Below are 22602 nucleotides of genomic sequence, written 5' to 3'. Positions count from 1 at the left end.
CTTGGCTCGTCTTGTGACGGGATAGCCGTGGCCATTGCGAGGTACAAGGCATGATATGGCAACCCAGAGAAAATGTTTGTTGTGTGAACAACATGCAGGTGGCGTAGGCTAGCTCGTTAGAAGCCTTCCGGCTGGTGACTAGCAAAAGAGTAGCCTGTGTAAACAGCCCACCAAGCTAACGAGTTAGGAGCCTTGCGGCTAACAGCTAGCAATATTGAGCACTGTATAACGCTATAGCTGTGGGTATGCATGTGTGGTTAGCTTACCTTTCAGTAAGCAGAATCCTTGAAGTCAATAGCTTGCAGTGACACTAGCTACCAAAGGAGACAGAAGTAGAATTAAGGAATTTCTACTCGAAAACAAAAACCTTCCGCTTAGTACTCTCAAGAGTGTCTGAAGACCTATGCTCGGCAGCGATATCCTTCATGGTTTGCTTGTGAGCAGGCAACAGGTATCCAGTTTATATGAGGAGAGCTAGAGTAGTGACAGCCTTTGGTGAAGAAGAGAGCAAGAATGACAACTCTGCCCGTCTGTCTCCAACAGACACTTTTGATTGGTACTTCTGAGAGAATTTGAGATAAATCAAGTCACATTTTATTTGTCACCTGCTTTGACAAACAACAGGTTTGAACTAACAGTGAAATGCTTACTTCTCAACAAAGCAGACAGAAATAAAATAGAGAAATAATAGAAAAGTAAACACGTACTAATAAAAGTAGTTATAGATATACAATGAGTAACGATAACTTGGGGTACCAGTAGTTCCCCAAAAATATCAAAAGGAAGTTTGTTCTGAAGTGTCTCTCCTATATCTGAGAGATATAAGAAATATCAGGAAACATTTTACATGTATTTAACCCCATATTTTTGGCATTAAACAGTCTCCATATATACTTCCATTCATTTTTTTCAACTTGTACTGGAGGACCTTCAGACGAGTCTTGTGAGGCCTGTGGGCGACCTAGAGCAACCGACATGCACATGTTTGTGAGAGTCTCACCTTTGCACAGAGGGGACGCTACAGAAGTTGGCAGATCGGCTGTACCAACTTCAGACGTGTCTCCTGATACTTATGGAGGTCGTAGAACAAAACGGAGAACACCATCGTGTTCGTGAGAGTTTGTAGACCAAACTGTTTGGCGACTACAGACGATTTTGTGAGCAGACCGATTTTTGGGATGTCTCATGGTCTGACAAACACCGCTCGGTCATCTTTCACCGCAGATGCGTAAGTGCAACATAGGCGGGTGCGGTGGATTGAGACGCTTCAATGCAAAAAACCTATCTTCTAGAATAAACTGACATATTTTTATAGGGACATCGACCTTAGGGGGTTAACTATTTAGCAGTCTTATGGCTTGGGAGTAGAAGCTGTTCAGGGTCCTGTTGGTTCCAGACTTGGTGCATCGGTACCGCTTGCCGTGTGGTTGCAGAGAGAACTGTCTATGACTTAGGTGGCTGGAGTCTTTGCCAATTTTTAGGGCCATCCTCTCACACTGTGATGTACTGGGCCGTACTTCCCTCTGTAGCACCTTGCGGTCCTATGCCAAAAAGCAGCTGCGTAACATTTTGAGGATATAAGGGCCCATGCCAAGTCTTTTCAGCCTCCTGAGGGGGAAGAGGCGTTGTCGTTCCCTCTTCACGACTGTTTTGGTGTGTTTGTACCATGATAGATGCTTAGTGATGTGGACACAGAGGAACTTGAAGCTCTCGACCCGCTCCACTTCAGCCCTGTCGATGTGAATGGGGGCCGTGCTCAGCCCTCCGTTCCTGTAGTCCAGGATCAGCTCCTTCATCTTGCTGACGTTGAGGTAGAGATTGTGCTGGCACCACACAGCCGGTTCTCTGAGCTCCCCCCTATAGGCTGTCTCATCGGTCTGTGATCAGGCCTATCACTGTCGTGTTAATGATGGTGTTGGAGCAGTTGTGGGTGAAGAGGGAGTACAGGAGGGGACTAAGCACGGAACCCCTGAGGGTATTGAAACGAACAATTGAAACAAATAATTGAAAGAGAAAACCTCCCTAGTCTTTGTGGTTGAATCTGTGCTTGAAATTCACTACTCAATTGAGGGAACTTACAGATAATTGTATGTGTGGGGTACAGAGATGGGGAAGTCATCTAAAAAAGTCATGCTAATCACAATCATTTAACACAGAATGAGTCCATGCAACTTATTATGCGATTTGTAAAGCACATTTTTACTCCTGATCTTATATTTGCTTGCCATAACAAAGGGATTGAATACTTGTTGACTCAAGACATTTCAGCTTTTCTTTTTTTATTAACTTGTTACAATTTCTAAAAACAACATTCGACTTTGACGTTATCGGGTGTTGTGTGTAGATCAGTGACAGAGTCTCAATTGAATCTGCTGTAAAATCAGCTTGTAACACAACAATGTGGGGAAAATAAAGGGGAGTACACTTTCTGAAGGCATTGTATATGTTCTGGCTTCAGTAACTGCCTGTGTAGGAAGCTGAACAGTGACTCCGTGGGTTGTTCTGGCCAGGGCTGAAGCTTGGCTGATTTGGCCAGGTCATAGTGTAAGCCAAGTGCAAGATGTTTTAGTAACATGTAACTGCTGACTGGGTTGGCTAGCTAGAGAGCCAGGCAGGTAGTATGCTTTGGCTGGGTGTGTGGGCTGTTGAACTGCATCTGCTGCCTGGCTCTCTGATTTGACTGGCTGCGTCCAAAATGGCACCCTATTCCCTACATAAGGCCATGGTCAAAAGTAGTGCTCTCTCTATCTCCTCTCTCTTCTCTCTCTCTCTCTGGACAAAAGTAGTACACTATGTAGAGAATAGGGTGCTGTTTGGGGCACATACTCTTTAAGTTGCAGAAGGAAGCAGCCAGCCTGGTTAGGCTGACGATAGATGGAGCTGAGTTGACTGACTCCGTCTAATGATCGCTGCATGTTGTGCGATTGATCGTACCGCTGCAGGGCATTCTATCCACACACAGGATTCTTGTCAAAATGCTCTCCCTTATCTCTCTTTCGCTCTTGCTCTCTCTTTCCATTTCTCTCTTTAACTCTCTCCATCCCTCACTGGAATGATCTTCCTTTGTCATGTACACGCTCTTTGATTGACACCAAATGTGTTATGTAGACTTTTTTTTAATACCTTTTTCCTTCCCTTGAGGTTCCCACCCCTCCACTCCCCTATTATTGGGAAAGTTTGAGAAATGTAATAAGAGGCAAACCTCTGAAACGCAAACTTTCCGTCCGTAGCTCCTGCTTCCTGTAACCTCTTGCTTCCAGTGAGTCCGTATCAGTGATGGCTCATCAAAACCCTAGAAAAAGCCCATAGCGGTTGAAATATAGCCCTTATTGTACAGTCAATATCAATATGAAAGAAAGCAGCCAGGGGTGGGTTTCTCCTTTTGGCTGCCGTAGAATCTTCAGAGGCAATATCTGCTGTGTAGGAGCATCACCAGAGCTGTGGTCAATTCACGGTCAAACCACACATCTCAGCAGAGAGGGATGATGACCCCCAGACATTTTCACAATTTTGTTGTAGCCTTGAACTACCACACCTGACTCAAATAATCACAGGCATAGTGGTTAGTTGAATCCCATGTGCTATCTCTGAAATAGGCCTAGGTCAAGTAGATCAAAGACATGGAATTGCCGTTAGTCCCCGTGGAGACGTTTGAAAACCATCTGCTCTGTAGGAGCATGTTGCGCCGTGGTCGACTCACAGGCGAACCATAAATCTAGGAGTGGGAAGATGTCCTTTAGACAAACCACTCCCCCTCTTTGGTCCCCCTGCGGTGAAGATCAAGCGGACGCTTACACACAAACACAAGAATGCTCACACTGTGATGCCAAGATTAGAGGTCTCGACCTCAGAGGCAGCTGGAAAAGGTTTCATCACAGATAAGATGTGTTGCATTTTGTGTTTGTGTGTGCGTTCTTGGAAGTTTGAGTGTGCCTGTGTGTTAGTGTGTGTGAGAGCCTGGTTGTGTGTGTGTGTGAGAGCCTGGTTGTAAACGTTTGTGTGTGTGAGTGCGTGCGTGTGCCACGTGTATACGTGCGTCTGTGTGTGCGTCCGGGCACGTGTGTGTGTTTTGGTGGTTTGTGAGGCAATGGCCATCTGAAAGCCGTTTCCTCGTCAGATGAGGAATCTTCCATATCCCTGTTTTATGTCCTCTACTAAAGCACTTTGAGCATTTAGACCCACAACCGCACATCACAACCATCTCAAATGAGCTTATTTATGTACAGAAAATAATCACTATACCATTTGCCAGGTGTTTATTGCTTTTGGAAATTGAACGAACCTTTCGATGTGAGATGAAGTTGTAGGCAACTTAACAGAGGGAGAGATTGCACTACGTCAATGTTATTAAAGCCCAAATGAACAAGAATTACTTTTGTCAAGATTAAGTTATTGGTGTTCTCAGATACGTGTTGGTCTGCCGAAGTGGCTCCCTCTGTACACCAGAGCGGGAAAGAGAGAGAGACTCGGAGGGAGGGAGGGAGGGAGGGAGAGAGGGAGAGAGACACGGGGGGAAAGAGCAGAAGATGAGACGAGAGAGACACGGGGGAAAAGAGAGAGAGAGAGAGAGAGAGAGAGAGAGAGAAGAGAGAGAAGAGAGAAGAGAGAGAGAGAGACACGGGAAAGAAGAGAGAGAGAGAAAATAAGAGGAAAGAGCGGTGTGTTATTATTACAACAGAGAAAGATACTGCAGATGCTCTCTTCGTGCTGTGACTGCAACCGTGTGGAGCGATCTTTATCAAGTCGTTTTTTTTGTTGCCTCGTGAGTCGGTTTTTTCTCAAGTTGATCTTTTGAACATTTGTACAATTTGCTCCCTCATTCGTGTGTGTGTGTGTGCGCGCGCTGCTCTTATGAGAGTTGTGTGTAGATGTGGACATTCGTGTGTGTTTGGTGTACATTTGAGAGTCGTGTGTGTGTTTGCGCAGCACATCCTGTCACACAAAACACAGGGCCTGTTTTTTGTTGTTGTTGTGACCTTGGTTAGTTTAATCGCTTGTCACCATGGTGATGAAGCTATCCCATCTCTCCCTGCCACCTACCGCGCTCCGTGAAGGAGGGGGGTGACACAGACACACAGACAGTGGGAGGTGGAACACACACAGAGCAGGAACCCTGGGGTCATTTTAACATAAAAAAGCTATAAAACACACTCTTTTTTTAATGAAGCAATTGTAACTCATTCACCTAATTTCCATCCATTTCATGTTTTTTCAGGAAAGTGGTTGTCAGACAGACAGTGATTGCTCAAGTTGGAGCTAAGAAGGAACTGTCATGGTAAAAAGGCCAAGATGTTTCTGTGGGTGGGGGGTGGCTGTGAAGTATTGATCTATGTTGAATGTAGCCTAGCCAGCAGTATTCCTACACACAACATATCTAGCTTCTTCATTGCTTGCCCTTTGGGGGTTTTAAGCTGGGTATCTGTAGAAGCACTTTATGACAACTCCTGATGTTAAAAGGGCTTTATAAAATACATGTGATTTGAATGATCGTTACCCATCGGACTGGTATCGTTGTCTTCTTTATCTATGATTGTCTTTATCGTTAAATCTCATCCCACCTTCCTCCCTCTTTTTCCTCTCATTCTGTCCCTTTTTTAGGAGCGGTATATTTGGAGGGCGGTCTGGAGGAGTCTAAGCAGCTGTTTGGGAGGCTGCTTTTCAACGGAGAGGTACAATCACTACATCACTAAATTACTTATTCACTTATACTGTCTGGAATGCTGTGTTCCCATCTCCCGCCGTGTGTGTGTGTGTGTGTGTGTGCCTGTGATTAGATTTAGATTAGAGTTGATTGTGTGTGTATACGCGTGTGTGTGTGTGTGCGCACTCGTGCTTCTTTTGTTGTGTGGACAGATTAAACGTCCTTGGTTCTTTCTAATTGCTGCCCTCTGGCCATGACGCTCAACAACAGTCTATTGAGTTAGTGTGTGTGATGCGGGGTGAGTGTGTGTGTGTTCGCCTGATGCTGTGATGCAGGGTTCTGTGTGTGTTTTGTGTGTGTGATGCCTGGATCTGTGTTTCTACACAGAAAGAGAAACGGGGCCTTCGGATTGTATTCAGACGCCTTTTTCCACATTTTTATCACGTTACAGCCTATTTCTAAAATTGATGAGGGAAAAAAAATCCCCTCATCTACTACACACAATACACCATAATTACAAAGCAAATGCAGGTTTGTAGAAATGTTTGTTACTTTATTAAATATAAAAAATCTATCAAATTTATGTACAGTTGAAGTCGGAAGTTTACATACAAATTAGCCAAATCCATTTAAACTCCAAGTAAAAATCCCCTGTTTTAGGTCAATTAGGATCACCACTTTATTTTAAGGATGTGAAATGTCAGAATAATAGTAGAGAGAATTATTTATTTCAGCTTTTATTTCTTTCATCACATTCCCAGTGGGTCAGAAGTTTACATACACTCAATTAGTATTTGGTAGCATTGCCTTTAAATTGTTTAACTTGGGTCAAACGATTCGGGTAGCCTTCGACAAGCTTCCCACAATAAGTTGGGTGAATTTTGTCCCATTCCTCCTGACAGAGCTGGTGTAACTGAGTTTGTAGGCCTCCTTGCTCGCACACGCTTTTTCAGTTCTGCCCACACATTTTCTGTAGGATTGAGGTCAGGGCTTTGTGATGGCCACTCCAATTCATTTCGAAAAACCTGTTTTCACTTTGTCATTATGGGGTATTGTGTGTAGATTGACGAGAGAATAAAAATAAAAACATGTTTTTTGAGTAAGTCTGTAACGTAACAAGATGTGGAGAAAGGGTCTGAATACTTTCCGAATGCACTGTACATGCTGCTGACGTTAGTCCTCTTACTCAGACTAGGGAGGCGTGCAGGATCAAGGATGCATCCCAAATGGCACCCTATTCCCTATATGGGCCTATGGGCCCTGGTGAAAAGTAGTACACACTCTACCATTTGGGACGCAATCAGAGAGTGGGATCAGGGACTGTGGGCTGTCTCTGTACACAGCCTATTGTAAGGGTTTCAGCTACAGTACATAGATACATTAGCTGCACCCGGATTTGCTGAACGGTTGTGTATTAAAGCAGTACCTCGGGGCTATAAAAAAACAAACATTTGTTGGTGCATTATCAAAAGTTTCCACTTAAAACAACAAATCTTACAGAACAATGAGCAAACAACTTCCTCCTGGCGAAGGAATGGAGAACTGCTCATCTGCTAAATCCACAGAATGGCATTCTGAGTCAGAAATGCACAGAAAGCAGAAACCCACACACACACACACACACACCTGCTCCCAGATGCGTAGAAAATAGAAACAAAGCAGATCAGAGAAGAGCAGAGCGTATAAACAACCCCTGGGCTATAAGCAGCAGGACACTGCCTACTGCGTTCTGTTTCTCTTATAGCAATAGTCTAAATAGTACACACACACACACACACACACACGATTTCTCTCTCTTATAGTCAGTCTAAATTATGATTGTGCTGATAACACAGGTGTTGGTTTCACTGGTGTCAGGGGAGATGGGGCATGAGAGGAGAGGGAGAGATTTCTGGAAGGAGTAAGGGAGGAAGGGGGTATAGAAATAATTGAGGGAGTATGAGAAATGGGAGTGAGGGAGGGGGATAGAGTGAAGGATCATTTAAATGTGCAGTAGTTTAAAATAGCGTTGTCATCCCCACCAGGAGCTGAATATTCCACAGGGCGGAACAATAAGATGCAGATTCCCACTTTGTCTGCCATAACAGTTACAGAAAACTCTGTGTAACTTAACACTCCCAAATTATCTGTACACACATTACCAAAGTTATGAGAGGAGGGTTGCGTCCCAAATGGCACCCTATTGCTTATTTAGTGCACTAGTTCTGACCAGGTCCCATAGAGAAACACATTGGGCTCTGTTCTAAAGTAGTGCACTAGGTAGGGAATAGGGTGCTGTTTGGGATGAGTGTGAGGTGTCAAGCTGAAGGCCTCTCCATTTCTCTGCATGTGGTGTTCTCTGCCCTCTGAGGGTTGTGTCTCTGTTCAGAGTGGTGTTAAATTCACACATGGATGCTCAGGGCTTATACTCTGTCAATTCACTCACCACTCTCTCTCTCTCGCTCTCTCTCAATTCAATTCAATGGGCCGTCATTGGCATGGGAAACGTGTTTACATTTCCAAAATAAGTTAAATAATATACCAAAGTGCGAAGACGCAAAACGACATCAACAAAAAAACAGTAAACATTGCGCTCACGAAGGTTTTACAATTATATACAGTTCAAGTGTTATACAGTATTATCAGCAATGTAAATAGTTGTGCTCCACAGTTTGCCGCTTTGTCATGGCAACGCGCTGCTGTGATTGCACACAGCGGTATTTTGCCTAACAGATATGGGAGTTTATCGATGTTTAATTTGTTTTCAAATTCTTTGTGGGTCCGTGTGACCTGTGGGAAATATGTGTCTCTAAGGTGGTCATACATTGGGCAGGAGTTTAGGAAGTGCAGCTCAGTTTCCAACTCATTATGTGGGTAGTGGGCACATGGCCTGTCTTCTCTCAAGAGCCAAATCTGCCTATGGTTTCTGTCCTCTTTCAATACCAAGGCTATCCTCACTGAGTCTTTACGTAGTTAAGGATTTTCTTAATTTTGGGTCAGTTACTGGTCAGGTATGCTGCCACTGTGTACTCTTTTAGGGCCAGATAGCATTCCAATTTTCTCCGTTTTTTGGTAGATTTTTTCCAGTGTGTTAAGTAGTTGTCTTTTTGCCTTCTCACAATTTGGTTGGGTCTAATTGTGTTGCTTTCCATGAGCTCTGTCGGGTGTGTTTGTGCACAGAGCCCCAAAAACAGCTGGCTGAGGAGACTCTTTAGGTTCATATCTCTGTAGTGAGGGCTTTGTTGTGGAATGTGTTGGCATCACTTGCTTTTAGGTGGTTTGAGAATTGAACAGCTCTTTTCTGGATTTTGATAACTAGCGGTTATTGTCCTAAATGTATTGTTTGGGGTTTTGCATTGTACACAAAGTAGGTTTTTGCCGAATTCTGCATGCAGCCTCATTTTGTGAATTATTAGTTGGTGAGTGGACCCCAGACCTCCCAACCACAGACGGCAATGGGTTCTATAACTGATACAAGTATTTTTAGCCAGACCACTTTTTTTTGCCAGATCCTTTTGATGGCATAGAAGGCCCTTCGTGACTTGTGTCTTAGATCGTTCACAGCCTTGTGGAAGTTACCTGTGGTGTTGATGTTTAGGCCGAGGTAGGTATGATTCTTTGTGTGCTCTAGGGCAGGTATTCCCGAACTGGGGTATGCGCAATGACGTCGGGGGTACGCCAAATAAAAAAATGAGGGAAAAAAGGCCAGAATCCCAGTGTCGCCTCTTAACTGTTGATATTGAGACTGGTGTTTTGCGGGTACTATTTAATGAAGCTGCCAGTTGAGGACTTGTGAGGCGTCTATTTCTTAAACTAGACACCCTAATGTACTTGTCCTCTTGCTCAGTTGTGCACCGGGGCCTCCCACTCTTTCTATTCTGGTTAGAGCCAGTTTGCGCTGTTCTGTGAAGGGAGTAGTACACAGCGTTGTACGAGATCTCCAGTTTCTTGGCAATTTATTGCATGGAATAGCCTTAATTTCTCAGAAGAAGAATAGACTGACGAGTTTCAGAAGAAAGGTCTTTGTTTCTGACCATTTTGAGCCTGTAATCGAACCCACAAATGCTGATACTCCAGATACTCAGCTAGTCTAAATAAGGCCAGTTGTATTGCTTCTTTAATCAAAACAACAGTTTTCAGCTGTGCTATCATAATTGCAAAATGGTTTTCTAATGATCAATTAGCCTTTTTAAAATGATAAACTTGGATTAGCTAACACAACGTGCCATTGGAACACAGGAGTGATGGCTGCTGATAATGGGCTTCTGTACACCTATGTAGATATTCCATATAAAATCTGCCGTTTCCAGCTACAATAGTCATTTACAACATTAACAATGTCTACACTGTATTTCTGATCAATGTGATGTTATTGTAATGGACAAAAAAAAAAAAATCTTTAAAAAAAAACAAGGGCACATCTAAGTGACTCCAAACTTTTGAACGGTAGTTTATGTAAATAAGTTATTTCTGTTTTTTATTTTTACTGTATAAAAATCTGGTTTCGCTTTGTCATTATGGGGTATTGCGTGAGTAGATTGAGGATTTTTTTATTTATATAATCAATTTTAGAATAAGGCTGTACCATAACAACATGTTAAAGAAGGGAATGGGTCTGATTACTTTCCGAATGCACAATTGTATTATTTGTGTACAGTATAAAATGAATGTCATATGTTTTCTACCCAACGCTGCACCCAACACTTTCCATCAATTTGTATAGCAGACTGTCATGCCAAATTGTGTCTCAAGCTTTTTAGAAATCAACAAACCATGAGAAGACATTGCTTTTGTTTTGTTTGTCAGTAAGGGTGTGTACAGTGTATACGTGGTCTGCCGTATGGTATTTTGGTTAGAAGCCAATTTTATATTTGCTCAGGACATTGTTTTCACTGAGGAAATGTTGGAGTCTGCTGTTGACTGTACTGCAGAGGATTTTTTAGAGATCGCTGTTGACACAGATTCCACAGAATTTATTGGGGTCAAATTTGTCTCCACTTTTGTGGATTGGGGTGATCAGACCTTGATTCCAAATATTGGGGTAGATGTCAGAACTGAGGAAAAGAGTTTAAGAATGTATTTTGTGGTATGTATATTTTATAGTTTAGTATACCATCAACACCACAGGCCTTTTTCGGTTGGAGGGTTGGTATTTTGTCCTGTAGCTCATTTAATGTAATTGGAGAATCCAGTGGGTTCTGGTTGTCTTCAATAGATTATTCAAACTTTTTGTAAATTACCGTATCATGTACAGTATATGTTTTTGCTCTTGGTTCTTTGTTATATGGCTGAAAAGGTTGGAGAAGTGGTTTATCCATACATCTCTATTTTGGATAGATAGGCTCTTCGTGTTTGTTTAGTGTGTTCCAATTTTCCGAGAAGTGATTTGATTCTATTCTTCAATCACATTGAGCTGTTTTCTGACATGCTGTACCTATTTGTTTTAGTGTTTCACCATTGTGAAGGTGTAAGCTTGGTTTTCTGCGTCACTGTGTTTTTGGTTGGATAGGTTTCTTAATTTCTTTCTTCGATTTTTGCATTCTTCATCAAATCATTTCTCATTGTTACTTTTCCTAGGTTTTCCGCCTGAAATAAAATTGTATTTTGTTAGCTGAATGGTTACATATATTGTTCAGGCTTCCTTCTGCTAAGTTTACAACTTCACTATTGCAGTGAAACATTTTGTCCAGGAAGTTGTCTAAGAGGAGTTGGATATTTTTTGGGTGGTGGGCAATTGTTTTTTGGTAGGTCTCTACACTACCCTACTTCCATCTATAGCATTTCATAATAGCATGCAGTTTGTTCGGCTTCGATGCCTCGTGGTTGAGAATTGCTCTTTTCAAGTATTTTGCTGTGATTTTGCTGTGATCTGATAGGGGTGTCAGTGGGCTGTCTGTAAATGCTCTGAGAGACTGGGTTAAGGTCCGTGATAAAGTAGTAAACAGTACTACTGCCAAGAGGTGAGCTATAGGTGTACCCACCGTAGGTGTCCCCTCGAAGCCTACCATTGACTATGTATTGACCCAGCGTGCGACAGACCTTTTTTTGTTGGTTGTCTTATCATGGTTATGTCTAGGGGGNGGGGGACATATTGGGGAGGGAATGCTGTCACTTACAGGTAGGTGTTTGTCTCTCTGTGTGCTGAGAGTGTCATTTCTGGAATTTATGTCGCCACAGATTAGTACATGTCCCTGGGTCTAGAAATTGTTGATCTCCCCCACTAGGTAGCACACGGTGACATTTTTCTTTGAGATAATTTCCTTATTTATTTCTAACCAGATGTGAAATGCTCCTGTTTTAATTCATTTAATAGTGGGTTATGTCTGATGTATACCAAATTAGCATACCCCTTGAGTCCCGTCCCTGTTTCACTCCTGGTAGTTTGGTGGATGGGACTACCAGCTCTCTGTAACCTAGAGGGCAACCAGGTGGTCCATCTTCTCTATACCATGTTTCTTGTACGAAAGCAATGTCTATATTTCTGATTTCTGGGTTCCTGCTCTTTAGGCCAAAGGCAGCTGACCTCAGCCCTTGTATATAGCATGAGACAGTAAAAGCTTTGTGTTCCATAGTGTCCAGTGTTGTTATTTGTGTAGTTTACTTTCAGAACATTAGGTTTGAGCTGAGCATCTAGTGAATGTCTCTAAAGTCGCAGGTTGGGGCTTGGTTGGGTGTAGGAGTCGGGGTTGGGCGTGTTTGCCCGTTCACAGCCTGGGCATAAGTGTGGCTGTCATGTGGAGGTCCGCGCTGCTAAATTGCCATGAATGTTTAATGCTTTTTGACCTGTCCCCAAATGAATATAGTTTGTTTTGATATTTCGACCTGCGAAATCAACATGCGCGCAATGGCGTAAGCAGACGCACGTGAGCGCCCGATCTAGTCAGCATGTAATCCACTATAATCATTTCCTTCCTCCAGTCATGTAGACTAGAGTGCAGAGTCTAGAATACCGCCATGGTATCATCACACTCCAGCCTGGTAAGTGATGATAATGCACATAATTCTGGTATGCACACTGCCATAAAAACCCAACAATGTCTTTCAGTGTCCTGGCAAAGGTGGTGACCGTGGCCTTGTAGAGGTGTACCTGGTCGTAGAGGCTGTCCAAATTCAGGGAGCGGTATTGGGCTAGGTAAACATTGTGTTTCGAGTAGGGCATTTTTGGCTGATACCGATATCCGGTATTTTCCTTGCCCCCCAAAAATTATACCGTTATTTAACATTTTTAGCGGCCTTTTAAGCATTCTAGTACAGTTAAATAGTTGAAACACACACACACACACGGACCAAAAAGTTATTTTGTTGGCATTTACGTATGTCCCCATTACCAGTAAAACGTTTCGTTGTTCATTTGTTCAGTCTCAACGGGGATTTCATCATACATGTCAAGCAGTGACGTTTCAGCCGATTCCGATATGTTTACCGATATATCGTGCATCCCTAGTTTCGAGGCACAGTCACAGGAAATTCTTACATTTACCCACTGTATGGTGGCAGTATAGTTATGTGGCAATCCTTTACTGCTGGGCCCTCAGGTCGTTTGTGCCTGTGTGAATTATGTGCAGCTCCAGGGCACACCGGGTGTTTGGACACCACAGTTTAGCCACTTAGTGTTTAGGAATGAGTTTTCCTGCACACATTTCCCGTTTGAAAATTGGGTTGCTAGGATGGCTATCGGGGGGCTGACGGGTGTGCTAAGTGGGGGGGGGGGGGGGGTCTGGTGGGTTGGTGGATCATGTCTGTCCTGCCTGTGGTTGGGGTCTGAAGTGGGCTGTTCTGTTGGCTTCTCTTCGGGGATGGACAGCTCTCTCATGAGTTGTTCATTTTCCTCTCCATCCTGTGGGAGTTTTATCACCACAGCCCAGACTGAAGACACGTCTCTCTCCCTCATCAGCTTTCTGGGTCTGGTTGAGTGGATGTTGTTGTGCTGGTCTGTCTGAAATGTGTTGAATTGCTGTTTGAGCTCTACCAGCTCGATCTCCCTCATCAATGCAGGAGCAGTGCTGTTTTTGGATCTGCTCAGTTCTGAAGGGGTGATTCTCTTCTTGGGGCTGCTCATCTGTTGGGCTTTTGAGGGGGGGGTGTGACCTGACTTGCTCAGGATGGCGGGGTCGTCACCAGGGGTGAGCTTCTCCTGCTGCGCTCTGTCTTTGATCCTGTAAAAGTCGTGCTGAAACGGTTTGTGGTTGCCCTGCACCATTACTCTTCCAGACGTGTACAGGTTGATACTGGCTGTCTCAGTGTTCTCAATGTCCAGTATTCAGAGTTTCCACCCTGGGTTAATACCATCTCTCTTGACATGCCAGGGGCTTGTCTGTGTGGAAGATGAGGTTGCTTACGTTTCCATTGCCGTAACAGTCAGCAAATAGTGTCTCTCTCTGGATTTTCCTTGAGGAGCATGTCTTTGTACTTTTTACGTGCAGCATAATAATAAAACATCTGTGGTTCATGTATTTTGATGGCCTCTGCATGGGCGTGTGGAGCCTCTTCATTTGGGTGGTGATTGCAGTGCTCTGCTGCCATTGTTGTATTCAAGGGCATTCACATTTCACATCTCTGTGAAAATTGTAGTTGGTGCCAGTGCGTCTGTCCAGTCCTAACTGGACAGATGAGTGTGAGGTGGTTTCTGCTGGTTGCTTTGCTGAGTAGTCCTTGGCAGTCTTTGCAATAAGAATCCTTTCCAGGTAATTTTGTCAAAATGGAATGTAACGCTTGATGTTTTCATTTTGGATTGAAGGTTCTGTTGTAGAGAATAGTTTTCTGAGTAAGACCCTGTGAACAAAATCCAGGTTTATTTAGGTTTGTCCAGGTTTATCCCACTCTAATTCTAAAGTTTTTGGAAAAAGTAGAGGAGCTTCTTTCTCTCTCTTTCTCTTATATTTATCTTGTCTCTCGCTGTCTCTTTCTCTCTCTATCGCTCTTTCGCTCATGTTAATTTCCTGCTCCATCTCTCTCTATCCATCGCTCCCTCTCTCTTTCGCTATCTTCCTCTCTCTGTTTCTCTGCTGTCAATTCCACAATGTGTTATTACGGCCGGAGAACTTCAGTCCCACACCAGTTGTTTTACAGACCTAAACAAAATATTTGCATCCCAAATAGCTCCCTATACAGGCCATCCCAATGGGCCCTGATTGTGCCCAAAAGTAGTCCACTACTTAGGGATTATGATACCATTTGGGACTCAGATAACATCCCTAGTGGGTTTAATATGAATCCCTAATTGGTTTGACATTCATGCCCGGTTCACACAGAGAGTTACACAACTTTTTTTTTACACAACACCTTGCCTTCCACTAGTTTCTTAATAACAGTACTATGTTTCAATACAGGAAAATCAAGCAAACTCCCAATAGGGAGCCTGTGAAATATCTAGATGTGAATGTCGTAATGAACTAAGAGAGAGGAGTAGCTTGAGGTTATTATGCCGTCTTAGTTTCAGGAAGGAAGGTGCCTCTCTAGACAGACATACCTGCTGTGTTCACAGCCCACACACACACACACACCACACCGCATTACATCACACACACACACACACAGGTTACTGTGTTGGATACTGTTGAGATGCATGCTGTTCTGCTCCATTCTTGTAGAAGTGGCCATCACCATCATGATGATCTCTCTCACTGCCCATAGGCTAATCCACTGTTGCCTATTGTCACCACCGTCCTAGGAAAACGTGCCAGGGGTTGCCGTGACAACAGTGGTTGCCACAGCGATCTGCTAGAGCTTTTGTTTGGTTTTGTAGAGCAGCAACAGACAGCCTTCACCTCCCCACGGCCACACTGATTGGAAAGATGCTATGTTTTGAGCGGTTTGGAACGGAGTGGTATCTGGGGAAAAAATCTGAATCTAACCCGCCAGTCAATTTTTTTCTCGATTTTAAGCTTTTGAGTTGTCACGTCTGCTGATTTAATGTGCACTTTGGGAAAGGCCTGAAAACCCTATGGGCAATGATCAAATTGATTCCCTTAAAATAATACATAGGACATGAGAGTTGAGCACATTTAAAACATCCCTGTCAAATCAATGTATAAAATATCAGACATTGTATTTAGAATGTTTATGCGACATTTTATCCACCACTATTTTAACCTGTGCTACTTGGTTACTGGGCGTAGGCTACCAGTAGAGTGTGCTAGGCTTGCACGCTGAAGACAGGGCTGAACACACACACACACACACACACACACACACACACACACACAGGTAGAAGCGGGCTGGCGCTCTGACAGTTTCACTCCACTACCTCAGCCAGCTAACAGCGCCAAGCCGAGCTAGGGGGAGAAAATAAATGGCTTCCTAACACTCACCGTCACCACAGCCTGCATCTATCGCAATTGATTTAGCCCCGTGCTACATAAGTGTGCTTTTTTCCCCTTTAGAATACCCAATGGGTGCGTCTCAAATGGCACCCTATTCCCTAAATAGTGGATTACTTTTGATCACAAAAGAGTGCTTTATATAGGGAATAGGGCGCTATTTGGGACGCGGAAATGACTAATATCTACCCACGTCCAACTGTACTGGAGTGCACTTTCTCCATCCCTCTCCCTCCATCCATGTCGCAGTTTTTTCTCTCGCTTCCTCTCCTTTTCCTTTTCACCTCAGGTTGGAGAAAAAAAACATGTGCCTGCAGTACTTTTCAGAATGTTCCTTATTCTGAATTTGTGTTTGTTGAAAATGGTTTGGGTTTGTATGTTTCTTCAGACACAATCAACATCTCTCTCCGGGGTTGGTGCTATTCTTCTTTTCTATTTGAGGAAGTTGTGTGTAGGTTTTTCTTTTTCATTGTCGGTGGCTTTAGTACGCCACACTGTACAGATACAAACAGACTCACAAATGGGTCCTGTTCACAACCAGAAGTTGTATGAAAGATTTAACCAATGAAAAAACGTTGTACGTCGGAAATGATGGAAATGTGACTTCCGCTTCATCCTAACGCTTCATTCCCATTCATATCCGGATTCAATTACCAGAAAACATTTGAGGGTTGTTTCTCACCATTCTGGTTACGTCTGAAACCCTATACTGACCATGTATGTTCTCCCATGAATTGTTATTGATCTGCAGTTGTGGTTTGAACTGGCTCTAAACTGTGGTTTGATGTATTGATTGACAGCCAGTCGCAGCAGACTCATTTGTCAGGGTCCTCTGGCCCCCAGAGAGAGGGAGAGGGAAAGAGTGGAACCGCTAGAAAGAGTGGTAGAGCATGAGAGGAGGGAGGGAGGGAGGGAGAGCGAGCGAGAAGTATATAAAGATAGAGGTTGATATGGGGAGAGGGGGGGGGTGAGAGAGAGAGAGAGTAGCAGAGAGACGAAGCATCCCAATCATGGATGTCCAGTAATCCCAGGAGGTCCCAGCCAGCGTGATTGAGAGGAGCCGTGTTGGAGTGTGTCTCTGTGTGCATTTGTGTGTGTTTGCTCGCACAATGTGCTGAGCCTTGGTCTTAGTGAAATTAATGAATGGGTCATCATGGAAGATTGATTCTCTCAGTGGGTTAGAGGGGGAAACATTTATTGAGTCCTATGACATCTTCAACAGGTTTTACTTGTTCACTCAGCCTGTTTTCTTTTACTTAAAAAAAAAAAAAATCTCATGAAGTCATTGTGATTCAAATAGTTGTGCGTTTGCGTCAGCTTAATTTGGAGAGCGAGACTGAGATGGTCAGTGAGACGGGCAGAGTGAGAGACCGGGAGACGGGCAGAGTGAGAGACCGGGAGACGGGCAGAGTGAGAGACCGGGAGACGGGCAGAGTGAGAGACCGGGAGACGGGCAGAGTGAGAGACAGGGAGACGGGCAGAAGTGAAGAAGACCCGGGAGACGGGCAAGTGAGAGACCGGGAGACGGGCAGAGTTGAGAGACCGCGAGACGGGCAGAGTGAAAAGAGACGGGAGACGGGCAGAGTGAGAGACGGGAACGGGCAGAGTGAGCGACGGGCAGAGTGAGGCGACGGGCAGAGTGAGCGTCACCGGACAGTGTGAGAGACCGGGCAGTGTGAGAGACCGGGCAGTGTGAGAGAGAGACCGTGCAGAGCGAGTGAGAGAGAGACCGGGCAGAGCGAGTGAGAGAGAGACCGGGCAGAGCGAGTGAGAGAGAGACCGGGCAGAGCGAGTGAGAGCGAGACCGGGCAGAGCGAGAGAGAGATGGATGAAGAGGGCTAGAGAGGAAGGGCGCTTGAGAAGGACGGAGTGGGAGGAAGAGAGAGAGAGAAATCTCCATCCTCCTTCCAACTGCCGTGATTCACTCATCCGTAGCTACCCACCGATGATTTGTCCCCTGTAATTATACCTCGCAAGCTTGGTCAGGAAAACGTTATTCTTAAATCCCCACTCGATGCGGGCGTAATCATTTAAACCTGTTGTCTGGCTTGTCTTAGGGACGCCGCCTGTAATTGAAACATTAGTGCTTCTGGTCTATATGTGGCTGGTGGGCCTGTGTGCGCCCCACGTTCCCATTTTAATCACATCCTTGATCAGAGACTACACACTCAGGAGTTTGTGTGTGTGTATGAGTAAGTGAAAGAGGGTGTGTGTGTGTGTATCTGTCTCATTTGTGTGGGTGTGTGTCTTGTGTGAGTCCAGTGTTCACCTGAAATCATCTCTAGTATTATTGACTTGCCTCCTGAGTGATGCCAGGGCTGAAGAACCGATGCATGGTTTCTTACTCAATACGATGTTGACTCAATACGTGATATGTACTTACAGCCTTATTACCTGTGAACAGATGTGAAAACGAATGGAAGCATTTGCTCAAACATATTAAGCACTTTCATCCATTTTTCACTGCCTTGCCATGAAGACGGTATGATTGGTGGGTAGCTGAGGTGTGTGTGCTCCATTATGGTGGGCCGATATAGCAAATACATTTGAATGTTTGTTTTTGCACGATATTCCAAATGCCTGTATCGCAAGAATCAAGGTTTTGTTTTATTTTTTTGTTTTCTTGTGCGTTTGTGTCTGCTTGTTCTCATGTTGTCTTTTTGGTCTCATCTCCTTCACTCCCTCTGTGCTGTGTGCGCCTTCCCATTTACACCAGAGATCTGTATGTAATGATGAGATGCTCATGTCTCCGCCCTAACAATTGTAGTCGTTGCCCCAAAGTCGGGTTGGCAGGCGACAAGTTTACGTCCAAAATAATCCCGTCGAAATGCATTTTGGCTTATTTTGGACAGATTTTGGCGAGAGTGAAACCCCTCGCATCGCCTCTTCGTCTCTGTTTACATACACAGCAAGCTCCTCCTCCCTGCCACTCACAATAACAAATATGAAAGATCACTTCTACCTCTGACAAGCTGTTTCAACTCGCTAATTGCATTTGAGGTTTGGTCCAACAGAATCGGTCAAATAGACACCGATACACATTGAGAAGCTATCCTTTCTGACAATACCCTTGTATGTGTCATCACTACTAAAACGGGAGTATCAACATTGATTCTGGCAAATGAATGCTCATTTTGCCGTACCGCTAGCAGCATTTTAGCCAAAGACTGTTATACTAGCTGTCTAGTCTGTGTTTTATATATGTGAGAAATAAGTGAGGCCACTTGATTTCAATATCTGAACAAAGTGGAAAGGCTGGAGTTGGAGACAGACAGAGGGGTGGGTTTGTAACAATTCAACTGTTCTGCCTTTTTAACTAGCAAGTAGATCCACGTTTGCTAAACTTGAAGTATAAAGATTAGCGGGCTACTCACTAGCACGTGGGCTTGTTCTTGAGAGGTTGTTTGAGAACTGTGTTAATGTTCTATAATGCCTGCGACAATACGTTCGTTATTATTAGTGACTGTGCATTATGCGTGGTTCTGATTTAAACATTTGAACAAAAAGGCCATTTTCATAGACTGACTTGAAAGCCAGATCAGTGATTATTGTAAAAAAAAAAAAAAAAAAAAAAAAGCAGGTTAAACTATTTTGATAAAATAATACAATTTCTTAGTTAATCTTATGGTTGTGTGAGGCTTATATTTAGCATAGGGGTAATTTCACAAGCCCTGAATTCATTAGATTATTGCTGACTGTTTTAAATGCAGTGTATCTGTAATGAATACTCAGGGAGTATAGGGTGTAGATTCACGCGCAGAGCGCGGCAGGTCTTTATTCCGCCTTCGCAGAAGGCAGGAATTGTGGTCAAAGGCAGGCAATGGTCATACACAGGTAGGCAAACAGGCAGGTGAAGCAACTAGGACTGAAGGCTATTACTGGTTCTCACAAACGAGCTAGGAAAAGGCTTAGTAGAGTAGTGGCCAAAAATTGAGAATGACACAAATATTAACTTCCACAAAGTTTGCTGCTTCAGTGTCTTTAGATATTTTTGTCAGATGTTACTATGGAATACTGAAGTATAATTACAGGCATTTCATAAGCGTCAAAGGCTTTTATTGACAATTACATGAAGTTGATGCAAAGAGTCAATATCAATATTTGTCTTTTTCAAGACCTCTGCAATCAGCCCTGGCATCCTGTCAATTCACTTCTGGGCCACATCCTGACTGATGGCAGCCCATTCTTGCGTAATCAATGCTTGGAGTTTGTCAGAATTTGTGGGTTTTTGTTTGTCCACCTGTCTCTTGAGGATTGACCACAAGTTCTCAATGGGATTAAGGTCTGGGGAGTTTCCTGGCCATGGACCCAAAATATTGAAGTTTTGTTCCCCGTGCCACTTAGTTATCACTTTTGCCTTATGGCAAGATGCTCCATCATGCTGGAAAAGGCATTGTTCATCACCAAACTGTTCCTGGATGGTTGGGAGAAGTTGCTCTCGGAGGATGTGGTGGTACCATTCTTTATTCATGGCTGTGTTCTTAGGCAAAATTGTGAGTGAGCCCACTCCCTTGGCTAAGAAGCAACCCCACACATGAATGGTATCAGGATGCTTTACTGTTGGCATGACACAAGACTGATGGTAGCGCTCACCTTGTCTTCTCCGCACAAGCTTTTTTCCGGATGCTCCAAACAATCAGAAAAAAGATTCATCAGAGAAAATTACTTTATCCCAGTCCTCAGCAGTCCAATCCCTGTACCTTTTGCAGAATATCAGTCTGTCCCTGATGTTTTTCCGGAGAGAAGTGGCTTCTTTGCTGCCCTTCTTGACACCAGGCCATCCTCCAAAGGTCTTCGCCTCACTGTGTGTGCAGATGCATTCACACCTGCCTGCTGCCATTCCTGAGCAAGCTCTGTACTGATGGTGCCCCGATCCCGCAGCTGAATCAACTTTAGGATACGGTCCTGGCGCTTGCTGTACTATCTTGGGCGCCCTGAAGCCTTCTTCACAACAATTGAACCGCTCTCATTGAAGTTCTTGATCCAATAAATGGTTGATTTAGGTGCAATCTTATTGGCAGCAATATTCTTGCCTGTGAAGCCCTTTTTGTGCAAAGCATTGATGACGGCACGTGTTTCCTTGCAGGTAACCATGTTTGACAGAGGAAGAACAATGATTCCAAGCACCACCCTCCTTTTGAAGCTTCCAGTCTGTTATTCGAAATCAGTCAGCATGATAGAGTGATCTCCAGCCTTGTCCTCGTCAACACTCACACCTGTGTTAACGAGAGAATCACTGACATGATGTCAGCTGTCCTTTTGTGGCAGGGCTGAAATGCAGTGGAAATGTTTTTTGGGGATTCATTTCATTTGCATGGCAAAGAGGGACTTTGCAAGTAATTGCAATTCATCTGATCACTCTTCATAACATTCTGGAGTATATGCAAATTGCCATCATACAAACTGAGGCAGCAGACTTTGAAAATTAATATTTGTGTCATTCTCAAAACTTTTGGCCACGACTGTAGAGTCAAAACGAACAATACCTCACGAAGGCGCAAACAGAATGAACTGAATTAAATAAGGAGCTGATGAGACCAGGTGAGTAACTAACACAGGTAAAATTAATGAACAAAAATGAAAGACAGGGCTACGTTCAAGAACACAAAGAAACAGGGCTACGTTCTAGAACACAACAAAGCAGAACACAAGGTTGACTAAGAAAATAAATACAGAACCTTGCAGTATTTGACCTTTAATTGTACAGCAAAGCATATTTAGATAAAAAATGTTGTCGTGAATTGCCCATAAGTAAAAATAGAAAAATCTAATCAGGACAATTTTTAAGCCATATCGTCCAGCCATATTCTCCGTCTGGCCAAACTCACTCACTTGGAATGGTTCTTATCTTTAAAGGTTTATCTTTTTTCCACTTCGGAAATCCCTTATGACAGACAACGTCACCGGCTGTCATTTCTCTGTCTCTGTCCCTGTCTCTCTTTTGGAATGACTCACCTAATATTTAACATTAACATTTAACATTTAAGTCATTTAGCAGACGCTCTTATCCAGAGCGACTTACAAATTGGTGCATTCACCTTATGATATCCAGTGGAACAACCACTTTACAATAGTGCATCTAACTCTTTTAAGGGGGGGGGGTTAGAAGGATTACTTTATCCTATCCTAGGTATTCCTTAAAGAGGTGGGGTTTCAGGTGTCTCCGGAAGGTGGTGATTGACTCCGCTGACCTGGCGTCGTGAGGGAGTTTGTTCCACCATTGGGGTGCCAGAGCAGCGAACAGTTTTGACTGGGCTGAGCGGGAACTGTACTTCCTCAGAGGTAGGGAGGCGAGCAGGCCAGAGGTGGATGAACGCAGTGCCCTTGTTTGGGTGTAGGGCCTGATCAGAGCCTGAAGGTACGGAGGTGCCGTTCCCCTCACAGCTCCGTAGGCAAGCACCATGGTCTTGTAGCGGATGCGAGCTTCAACTGGAAGCCAGTGGAGAGAGCGGAGGAGCGGGGTGACGTGAGAGAACTTGGGAAAGTTGAACACCAGACGGGCTGCGGCGTTCTGGATGAGTTGTAGGGGTTTAATGGCACAGGCAGGGAGCCCAGCCAACAGCGAGTTGCAGTAATCCAGACGGGAGATGACAAGTGCCTGGATTAGGACCTGCGCCGCTTCCTGCGTGAGGCAGGGTCGTACTCTGCGAATGTTGTAGAGCA

The 22602-nt window shown here is 44.1% G+C and overlaps 1 protein-coding gene across 1 annotated transcript in view; it reads left to right on the top strand.

Moving 5' to 3' along the window:
• Positions 1-22602, top strand: part of drosha (drosha ribonuclease III) — a 120019-nt gene that overhangs the window by 50565 nt on the left and 46852 nt on the right. The window contains exon 23 of the mRNA XM_070446711.1: positions 5599-5669. Coding sequence (XP_070302812.1) covers positions 5599-5669 — 71 coding nt within the window. The remainder of the gene's footprint in view (positions 1-5598; positions 5670-22602) is intronic.

This window comes from Salvelinus sp. IW2-2015, linkage group LG14 (assembly GCF_002910315.2).
Source record: "Salvelinus sp. IW2-2015 linkage group LG14, ASM291031v2, whole genome shotgun sequence".
Taxonomy (NCBI): Eukaryota; Metazoa; Chordata; class Actinopteri; order Salmoniformes; family Salmonidae; genus Salvelinus; species Salvelinus sp. IW2-2015.
The sequence above is the reverse complement of the archived record's forward strand: the minus strand, read 5'-3'. Positions and strand labels throughout refer to the sequence as shown.